The sequence below is a fragment of the Nuphar pumila genome, chromosome 7 (genome assembly GCF_984573655.1).
Source record: "Nuphar pumila chromosome 7, dmNupPumi1.hap1.1, whole genome shotgun sequence".
Lineage (NCBI taxonomy): Eukaryota > Viridiplantae > Streptophyta > Magnoliopsida > Nymphaeales > Nymphaeaceae > Nuphar > Nuphar pumila.
In genome coordinates, this window is record NC_143255.1 from 91,375,413 (window position 1) to 91,384,935 (window position 9,523).

The 9,523-nt window shown below is 38.9% G+C and overlaps 1 protein-coding gene across 2 annotated transcripts; it reads right to left on the reverse strand.

Annotated features, from left to right (window-relative positions):
• Positions 1–1,902: 1,902 nt before the first annotated feature.
• LOC149832463 (uncharacterized) lies at positions 1,903–7,928 on the reverse strand. 2 transcript variants are annotated; one of them, XM_090014501.1, is made up of 3 exons: positions 7,098–7,928; positions 3,621–3,751; positions 1,903–3,161 (listed from the first exon to the last, which is right to left on the reverse strand). In XM_090014501.1, the coding sequence occupies exons 1-3, from the start codon at positions 7,305–7,307 to the stop codon at positions 2,375–2,377; spliced, it is 1,128 nt and encodes a 375-aa protein (XP_089870627.1). In that variant the 5' UTR covers positions 7,308–7,928; the 3' UTR covers positions 1,903–2,374. The 2 variants fall into 2 exon arrangements, with proteins under 2 accessions (XP_089870627.1, XP_089870628.1); XM_090014502.1 differs by lacking the exon at positions 3,621–3,751 and having other exon boundaries at positions 7,098–7,220.
• Positions 7,929–9,523: the final 1,595 nt, after the last annotated feature.

Here is a 9,523-nt window from a genome sequence, read left to right on the forward strand (position 1 = left end):
CATTGTCTAATTATTGAAGAAAGGAACAGCTAAGGCTGAATCCCCATGGCAGGCCTGAGATCACAGTATGATGTGATTTGCTAGTAAGTGGGGACATGCTTCTGTATGAACACAAAAATGAAAGTGAATGATTTGCTGGTAAGGGGAGAATTGAGGGTAAACATGAGAACCTGTTGGTTTTATGTTGAGCATGACAGTATGTGTGAAATAGAGTTGGTTTTTGGCTTGATCTGTTTTGCTCCGTTTTGATGAATTTGGAACATTCATGGATTTCCTCTTGTTGATTGTTGAAAGATTTCAAAAGATTGAATTTTTCTGAGTGGAGGATTCATGCCATGAAAATTTATTTCATTGTTATCAACTTGATTTCTTTTAAAAAATAGTTGCATCCCCTAAAGAAATTGTATAATAGCATATGGTTTTTACAGTCCTATACTCGGAACCATGTTTTTAAACATTTTAATATACATTTTTAAACATTTTAAATATTTTTTAGTTTTTAAATCTGATCCGAGATTTTAGATTTTCAATGTTTTTTTAATATAAAATGATGGGTGGATCAAGTCATACAATCCAAAACAAAGTAATACGACCCATTAAATATGATTGTCCAAGTTGTCCACACATCGTCATCAAGCAACAGACATTTGCAATACAACATCAGTCCAAACAAACGTTGAACTTGAAACAGTTGCTACGGAAAGAACAGAACCAGTGTGTGTTGTTCTGTCTTTTTTGTTCATTTGGTACAATCCTGGACAAGCCATCAAACATATCCTAAATGGATTAAATAACAGCAAAAAGGTTACACGCGTATGATATTGTTTATATTGCCGGAATGCACCAAAGGAACAGACAGAAACACTTCTCTAAAGTGCTTAAACTTAAAAAAAAAAAATGATCCAGGAGCTCACCGTAGGGGCATGTACTTTACAATAATGGTGTTACTGTATACGATGATGGTTATGTTCTCATTTGGGTTTAGGGCCAGTTTGGAGCGCTTATGCATTCGGTGGTTCCAAGGTAAAATATTGGTCAAACTACCTTGGTGGTCCTGTTTGAAATATGGGTGTTTATGCATTTGGGATGAGAAGTGAGGCCCTTTCTCCTTTGTACCGTTTATGCATTTGGTGTTCCCAGGTAAAATCTTAGTCAAACTACCTTGGTGGTCCCGTTTGGAATGTGGTAGCTGGGATGGGCATTTATGCATTTGCGATGGGAAGTGAGGCCCTTTCTCCTTTGTATAAAAATACACTAAAGAATGGATTTGGCAGCTGACACTTCAAATGCATAATAAACACACATGATTCCATCCCAGCTACCAAATTCCAAACAGGGCCTTAATGGAGTTGCAAGTGCCACTGTAATTGGTAACAGAGGGATGTGGAATTGTGGACACCATTCTGAAACAAGCCCTCGTTGTCCTATTTGCTAGAAGCGCCATAAACAATGACGGCCATATTCCTGCTGGATCCAGTCATCTATGGTGTCTCACTAAGTTTGATGCCAATTGCCTCCTGATCTGCTATAGCAACCATAAGGCCGCTATGTCTCTTTATCCTTGCTAGTTCAAAGAAAGTTCAACTTCATGATCCTTATGCGATTACCTTAAATGGCGGATTGCCAAACCGTTTCTTCCATGCAATATTTCGTTCGTCTCTTTAGCACTATCGTGTACTCAGTCTTTTGATTCAATGCAAATATTCGAGGTGATAACCTGGTTACCGAATCAGGTGGTTCAGCTCAGATGCTTTGAACCCCACTCGCTGAACAGTAAAGCTTTTCTTTTAGGCCAGCATCTTTAATATCAATCAATCCGGGACTTTGAGTAGTAGGATGTCTCACGACCTTCGCATACCATCAACGCTAAACTTTTCTAAAAAGTACTGTACTCTTGAGCACTATAGAGGCAATAAGTTTTCATTATAATATCTGCACAACTTGTTTCCCAGTATCAGGAACAATCTATCAACAATTGGATTACACGCTACAAAAAAAAAAACATACCAGTTGGAGCCACAAACTTTGTTGTAGAAACAGTGATGAGAAATATGGTGGCCTTTATACTGTTCAAAGCATGTAATCAACCTGGCCAATGACCAATTAGCCTAAGCACGCTGCGGCCCAACTTACATCGATCTTATTTGTCTTCTTTTCTTACATATATATGATTACTGTACTTATAAAATGGAAAAGCTCCAGTGATACTTGGCAAGGATCAGCTCATAAACCATCTTTGGGCCAATGAGCTTCCACGGATGGAATAAAATGGAATGTTTTTTTTTTCTTCCCCCTCTCCCTTTTTTTCCTGTTTTGCAAAGAATCTTTCTCTTTTAACTATTGTTAAACTGAACCAGTGGATGTTGAGAAAAGCTTAATCCAGAGCAGCTTTGTTTCGCTTGCCACCAATAGGATTCGGCAGGCCATCAAATATTGGGATCGCAACTGCTGTGAGAACCTGTAGGTCCGGTTTCAGTATCCACTTAGATGCTGACCGGTTTGATGCAGCATTATCAAAGGAATCTTGCAGGTTGGAGGTGCTCGATGATCGCCGGACTCCAGCAAAACCATTGGCCAGAAAAGAGTCAGCAGCAGGATAGGCATGACCGTTGTTGGTTATATCCATGTCACCACCCGCAAGGTTTACCCTGCTTGCAGATTTTAGCCTCAGTGCCAGACCTTTACCTGACCTCCCCAACAGCCCACCGCTGTTATCCTCCTTCAGTATCAGCTCTGGGCTCTGAGAAGTGAGATCGACATCAGCTTTCTGACGCCTTCTTACAGACTTCTCACTTGATCTCTCATTGTCATCCTCACCAGATTCTGCAACTAGGACATCTCTCATCAATTCACCATTTTCTGCATAGAACCCATTCATCAAGCCCCTAGATTTCCTGTGCTTGCCTGCACATATATCAGCATCTTCACTTTCCCTGCCAAGTGAGATGGGTTCATCTGCTGAGAACTGACCTCTGTTAATTTTGTACACAGCCATCTCTGTACCTTCAACACCATTGCTACCATTCTTAAGGGGTGGCATCAGGCCATAGTAGCCTTGTAAACTGCTCATTGCTGCAGAAGCTCTTTTTTGTGGTGACCCAAAGTCTTTAAATATATCACGACGTGGATACCTTGGAGGGGTCCTTAGGTTGTTCCCGTTTCTGTAAAAAGGGTCATTTATGCTAAGCAGCTTTAGTTAAAAAAAAAAGAAGGTAAGTATGCATATAAGGGAATAGAAAATTACAATGAAATGATAAGAATCACAGTGAAGACAAAGAAGAAAGGAAAAGAAACATATGACAGCAAACGATGGGGGACATGACATGCACACACACAGGTAAGTTTGTAACCAACAACAAGCACATTTTCATGTGCGTCGTTGTTGCAAGAATGAAATGGAACAATTAACTCCAAGACATCCCTTAAGGGGAACAACTTCATCCCTCATATGAAAGACTGGAAATAATAATGATAAAGCATAGCAGAAGTGAACATAAAATTAATAGAAGGCCTGTTTTTTCTCCCAGAAGAAAAATAAGTTACACTAAGGAAGTGGAACGACTGAAATTCATAATATGAAAAGTTAATGCCAATTAGAAAAACTCTGAGAAGAGGAGTACTCTCGTGTAGCAGAGCCATTAGACAAGATTGGAGATGGGGGGTGCCTTCCTGGCAAAGGTATCTGCAGTGATTTGTGTGCGAACATTTGAAGATCTGTAACCAAACCATTTAGGCGCTTTATGTCCGAGACCTGACAAAAGGACCTCAATGTTACTATCATCCCCAAAATACAGGAAGCTGCTCAAAATAAGGACATGGTGAACTATTATACATATGTTCCTGCACAACTTCATCATTCATCAACCCACTGTTAAGAACATTTAATTCATCCTAAAATGAATAACAAAAGTTCCAGGGCATATTTTGACGAATCATCAAGGACTCTCAAAATTACAATAGGGCAAAGCTGTGAATTTAAAACTTTCAGCTTTCAATAGATATATCAACTAATCCAGATAGAGAAGATAAGCTGGTAAGTTGCATTATGCTCTACAATACAATATTCCAACTCACCCCATTAACTATTTATTTGGATAAATGGCTCCACCCAAAAACCCAGTAAGAAAAATGTCTATTATTCATGCTAAATGTCATGCTTGATTTCATAACTCCTATTCAAAGCACTCTTAAGTCTAAATTTGGTGTCTGTAATGGACTAACTTGTGTTGGCCAAGTGTATGGCATCTAATAAGAATGCCTCTAAGAAAAACCAGAAAACCAAAGAAAGTTTTATTTAAGAAGTGAAAGGTAATAAAAAACCAGGAACTTCTATGCAACATAAAATGAAAAAACTAATTCTATCTACTTATCAAATTGGCCATACTCTAAAGGAACCAAGTAGCAGTTGGCGTTGTGAAACAACTTGATAATAGTTTCCATAATGATCAAAATCCACCAATTATCATTAATCAATCATTATGATCCACATTTTTATTTATTGCTTTGAACTTCTATGCACCACAAAATGAAAAAGTTAATTATATCTACTTATCAAATTGGCCACACTCTAAAGGAACCAGGTAGCAGTTGACGTTGTGAAACAACATGATAAGAGCTTCCATAATTATCAAAATCCACCAATTATCATTAATCAATCATTATGATCCATGCTTTCATTTATTCCTTTGCATGAGAAAAGTCTATTAAATGTATTCTCATACTACAAATCTTACTTCAGTGCCTGTCTTTTGTCATCATTCTTCTTCATCAATATCCTACTTACCTTGCTTATTTTTAGTTCCAATTTACAGGACCATTTTTTGGCATGCTACATCATCTTCAACAGTACAAACTCCGCTGAAGGGTTTCCTGTTCAAACACTGAAAATAACAATGTCCAAATTTGCAGCACCTTGAAACAAGTCATCAAACGCGAGATGATACACCTATCCACTTAGAGATGCTTTCAAGGAATTGATCTGATTATAGTGCACTTCAGTTACATTCAATGGCTGTACAAATGATAAACACCAAGGAAAGATGAGCATTTTTTCTGTTCCAATGCATCAGCTCAATTTGATTCCTGTCTAACATCCATCGCTTGTCCTCCATTCTTAATAAAAAGTAGAGGTTTTGTCAATTACTTTAGCATTTTGGGATCAAACAGAAGTATAAACCTTGCAAATCAGGAAATGAATAAATAGAAGTCTCTAGGAGGATTTTTCATCTTTTGTTTTTCTTTTATTGCACCATGTGTGAATCCAGTCACTTACATCCTATTCTCAAGATCGCATGTCAGTGAACTTGCAAATAACTATGATTTTATGCTCTATAATGTGGTTTATTTAAATGCCCCCAACTGCAAAAAATTTGGAGTGTCAATTTATGCAAAGCATCACACTAAGTGATTAATGAGTCAAGGATCTGTAAGTAATTTACCACTATAAGCTGGGATGGGAGTTAATGCAATCAGTAAAAACTTGGTCAAACAAACTTGGTGGTGGATGTGTGGAAACTGGTAGCTCGATGGATGTTTATGCATTTGGGATGGGAAGTGAGGTCCTCTCTCCTTTGTATTTACACTAAAGAATGGAATCAATAGCTGCCACTTTTTCAAATGTATAATCTCCATCTGACCACCAGTTTCCAAACGGAGCCTTACTTCCTTTTAAAAACTGAAACCTTCATTTGCCAAAACTTGAAGTTTATAACAAGAATCAAAATTCCTGAAAAAGTGCTATTACCTTTACTTAAAATATTCTTCAGTTAAAAAGTCAACAGAAGTTATATCAATCTACAGGTCAACCACAAATATCCATGAATTCTACAACTTTATCATGAAGTTTAATGAGTTCTAGGATACATAATCAGAAGATCATTCCAAAAAATAAATCAAGCATCATAAGTGTTTCCTCGCCAGACCATTCAGTTAATTATAACGGTAAAACAATGTTCACTGATTTCTAAGTTAACAAATATTCAAAGGTCCGATGGAAAAGGAATGTCCCTAGACATTTTCAATGTTAGGATATTGATACATGCTGGTGAGCACACTTGAAACTTACTCCAATTTTTTGAAAGAAGAATCAAGATCCATTACAAATATAAAATTGTCGTATCCACGTTCTGCCCTATTTAGAAACAATATCCGAAGCTGCAGAACAATCGAGCATGATATAGTCAAGATCCACCAGAGCAATTTTACTTAACAGGGATTATAACACACGGAATGCTAAATCATTCTCCAACCCGTTATGAGTAAACAAATCAAAGATATAATGCCAAGTATTAAAATAATCTCTCTCTCTCTCTGTATATGTATATACTCTCTCTCTCTCTCTCTCTCTCTCTCTCTCTCTCTCTCTCTCTCTCTCTCTCTCTCTCTCAGAGAGAGAGAGAGAGAGAGAGTAGGGAGTAGGTGCCTACCAAAGTTAGGAGCCTAAAGTAAGGAGCTCTCCGTGAGCGAACGGGTGTTTCAGGGGCGTTTTTCGCAACTCTGACCCTACAGATCCGTTCGGCATAATTGATTTGCTAAAAAACGACACTTGGATCACGTTTTTAGATAAAAAAAAGATGAATTTTTCATCTTGAAAATTTATGAAAAGTGCAGACTGTTGATTTTTAAACCTTATATAAACCTACCCACATGTTGAAAAGTGGAATCCGACGATCCAAGAGTCCATTCATATAAGCAAGCATATAAAACACATCTGTAAGCTCAGATAAACATTAAAAAAAAACCTTCAGAATCCCAGTAGGCACGGATCCAGGTAGGCAGCTACCCTCTAATATATATATTGCAATTATTGCAATATTTTTTAGAAAATGCAAAGATTTGATATTAAACTTTTTGTTTTTAATTTTTATTAAACAGAAGGGAGAAACCAAATAAAGTCTAACCGTTCATGCGACTTGTTTGGACGCCTTGTTGAGGAACTATATCAGAAACACCACCCATTACGGACTAAATCCAGTAGTTAAAGATACGTATCACAAACCGCGACCAAATATTCTGCTTCATGAATGCGTAAACTAATGGAAGAGGACAATTATTCCCGAAAAGCGTCCACATTAGAAATAAAATGGAAAACACCTCACCTCAACACCATATCTGATGGCTACGCCAGCGAGAGTATCCATTTTAGAAACAGGATGTTCGATATATTTCATGCCAGAAGATGACGACGATGATAAAGGAACCGGCAAAGAATTTGACGTCATCGGGTTCAATCTCCGGTCAGAAAAATTACAAGAAATAACCTGGTAATTTCCATCTCGATGGCAGTTATCCATGGCCAAACTGTTCATTTTTACGCCACCGGAGCTCTCCTTCTCATCTAAATACCTAATTCAACCAACCCTAAAATACAAAATCAGCTTCAACGCCGGAGAATTCCAACGACTCGTGGCTTACCAAACCACTTCACCTTACAATCGCGCTGATCCGGCAATGCAGGAGAGAACGCCACCAATTTCGTATGACTAAAATCCCTAGATCAAAGGTAAAATCTCGATATATCAAGATAGATAGAAAAATTCCATCTCTCCGCCAAAAATCCACCGGTAAAACCGAATACTTTTCCTCATCCAAACACCGCCAGAAAAACCTAGCACACAAGCGAAATTCCGACGGACGCCGATCCTCCGAAAACCCGCAAGGAAAGAAAATGAATTTCCAGGTTAAGTTTCTCCCGATCCGGCTGTGCGGTAGCGGAATCCGGCGTTGTCGCGCTACGGGTGCCGTGGATCGCCGGAAAGAAGCCGAATCACCGCAATTGGAAACAAAAGCTACAGAGATCTCGATGAATCGTGGCCTAAAATCCACGGATCGGAGAGCATCACGAGGACGGGAATCTCATTTCTTCAGAGGCCACTTCTCTTCCGAATCGTTCTCTCCGAGAGAGAGAGAGATCTTTCATGAGAAAGGGGATGAATAATGATAAAGATGAGGGAGGAGTCGTATTTAAAGAGGAAAACAAATAGAATAACATAAATAAATTTCTGGATTGTACTTTAACCCCCCGCACTAATCAAATATCATTTATAGCCTTAAGTAATTCAGATATGACGACTGTGTCCATAAAGTGACGATTTTGCTCTTTTCACAGCCAAACATGTGGCAGGATAGGAGATGCGGAGAATTCATGTTCGGACTGAGGTTGCAAACGGGTCGGGTATGGATCTGGTCGGAGTAAACTGGACAGTGTGTTTTTTTTGCTAGGGTCAAGTTCCAGACCCGGCCAGAATTTGTTCGCATAGTGGGTTCTGGATTCGAAATGACGTATAAAATGCAAAACACGTCGGATTAGCCTAAGTTGTTACCCAGTTCTGTATCCAGATTCGAAAAGTCTGGCCACGGAATTCTGCATTGGATATGGATTATATATCCATATTTGACAATTCGGATCAGGATCCCCAACCCACTTGCACCTGGGTCGGATCATTTTGGCTTCCGTATATCGAAGGAATATGCAACTCACCAAACAAAATCACCAGTAAGTGTGTGTTTGTTTCCGAACTTTTTTCAGGGAAACCACGGTGCTGGCTGGAAAATCAGGGAAACCACGGTGTTTTTGTTTTTTTTTCTTTCATATGTAAATATTTGAATCCCTTTTGTGTTTGGATATTGAATCATCAATATCTTTTTGGTCTTCGCATGGCTTTTGATTTTAACCTCTATCTCTATTTCACGTTATTCATCTCCGTTTCAAATGGGCTGAGGTAGGGCAGCTTCTCATTTTCCTTGGATCCACTGCCATCCGTAAAGAAGGATGGAGGAAGGGGGTGAGGCAGGGATTAAAGACGGGGATGGGGGCAGAGTGCGGAAAAGCATAAGTCCATCATCCCTGCCCCGAATCTCCACACGGGTTTTGATTTTAACCTTCATCCCTGTTTCATATCCCAGGTGCTGGCGGGCCGGGCCCCTGTCTACTGCCAGTGTCATCCCTACTTGATGCGACAAAAAAAAAAAAACTAAGTGCGCATCCGCGACGGACAAGATTGCACCCCTAAAATTATTGAAGATGGACCAACTTTCAAGAATGGCATTTATATCCTAGGGATAGAAAAAATGACTGAAATACAAACAGAGACAAATGAAATGCAATGGGGGATTTCTCGTTTCTTCCTAGGAATATTTTCGATATTTAAAATCACAGATTCTAACTCTGACAAATCCCAGGAAAATTAAAATGTTTCACCGAAGCTTGCCGCGTTTCTCAAAAAATGACAAAAAAAAAAAACCCTAACTAGAGCTGACAACAGCGTATCACGTTCCGCGTGGCCAAGAAAAAAACGCGTCCCATCTGACATACTTGAGGGGTGTATTCGTCATTTAAGTTAACCTATGATGAATTCTTCGTAACCAGCCCCTCCTTTTAGAATAATGTCATTTAAGTTAAACTTTTATCGCAATGGTAGAAACAGCCTTCATCTTTCTATGTAATTGACAAAAACGGGCCCATTGGCCCCTCCACAATATGACCTTGAGTTAATCGACGCAGGATGACCTAATGCCCCAAGGT

What these genes read in the sequence shown, in the direction of transcription:
- LOC149832463 (XM_090014501.1), bottom strand. Translation starts at nt 7,307, where the DNA reads ATGAACAGTTTGGCCATGGATAACTGCCATCGAGATGGAAATTACCAG. An exon ending in CCATCAGATATGGTGTTGAG is followed by an intron (nt 3,752 to 7,097) that starts GTGAGGTGTTTT and finishes TCCTTTTGTCAG; the next exon opens with GTCTCGGACATAAAGCGCCT. An exon ending in AATGGCTCTGCTACACGAGA is followed by an intron (nt 3,162 to 3,620) that starts GTACTCCTCTTC and finishes CCCTTTTTACAG; the next exon opens with AAACGGGAACAACCTAAGGA.